At 46.1% G+C, this 906-nt stretch overlaps 1 protein-coding gene across 1 annotated transcript in view; it reads left to right on the forward strand.

Moving 5' to 3' along the window:
- The window catches only part of PGK1 (phosphoglycerate kinase 1), an 18,538-nt gene that overhangs the window by 2,982 nt on the left and 14,650 nt on the right, over positions 1 to 906 (forward strand). The window contains exon 2 of the mRNA XM_009276600.1: positions 807 to 885. Coding sequence (XP_009274875.1) covers positions 807 to 885 — 79 coding nt within the window. The remainder of the gene's footprint in view (positions 1 to 806; positions 886 to 906) is intronic.

Here is a 906-nt window from a genome sequence, read left to right on the forward strand (position 1 = left end):
GGTCCTTTTCCGCCAGGCAGCTTTCCAGCCACTCTTCCCCAAGCCTGTAGCGCTGCATGGGGTTGTTGTGGCTGAAGTGCAGGACCCGGCACTTGGCCTTGTTGAACCTCATACAGTTGGCCTCGGCCCATGGATCCAGCCTGTCCAGGTCCCTCTGCAGAGCCTTCCTACCCTCGAGCAGATCAACACTCCCGCCCAACTTGGTGTCATCTGCAAACCTACTGGTCCATTACATACTGACAGTCCATTACATTGCATTATTTTCACACAGCGTACAGTCCATTACATGCACTACAGGTTACACACACAGGTGCACGTATGTTGGGCTAGGCAATTTTTTGGCAGCACACACAAACCATGCTTCTGGAAAGTGTATCCCTTTAAACAGTTGGGTTTTTTTCCCAGTTGTCTTGAAAAGTAATACTCTACCTAGGTCATTTAAAAATATCCTGGGTTTTGTCTTGCTCTTTAGGCCTACACCAGACCGACCTGGCTGTCCTTCCTTTGAAGGATTCCCGCCAATTGATACACATTCAACATTTACAGGTAATTCCCCCTCAAATAAGATCCAGAACTATTAATTTGGATGTTTGGAGATCGGAAATGAAAGAGGACTCATTTCAGTGAAATCTGATCAAGTACTTAAGGAGGAAACAAAACAAATAGGTGATTGTTTCCAAAAGCTGAAAGAATAATATTGCCGCGACACCAGGCCGGTTTATGTTACCTGCACGAACTGCTGTGCTCTGTTTTCCAGAAAAAGCATTTTGTATGATGCATTTGCGGATTTATTTTTAATTCTACAGCCAAATATATTCTTAAATTCGTGGCTGGATCTCTAACTGCCTCCCAGGACCCCGGGGGTTTGGGCGGTTCAGGAAGGCGGTGCGGTAAGAACCTCTACGT

The sequence above is a fragment of the Aptenodytes forsteri genome, unplaced genomic scaffold (assembly GCF_000699145.1).
Source record: "Aptenodytes forsteri isolate BGI_AS27 unplaced genomic scaffold, ASM69914v1 Scaffold107, whole genome shotgun sequence".
Classification (NCBI taxonomy): Eukaryota; Metazoa; Chordata; class Aves; order Sphenisciformes; family Spheniscidae; genus Aptenodytes; species Aptenodytes forsteri.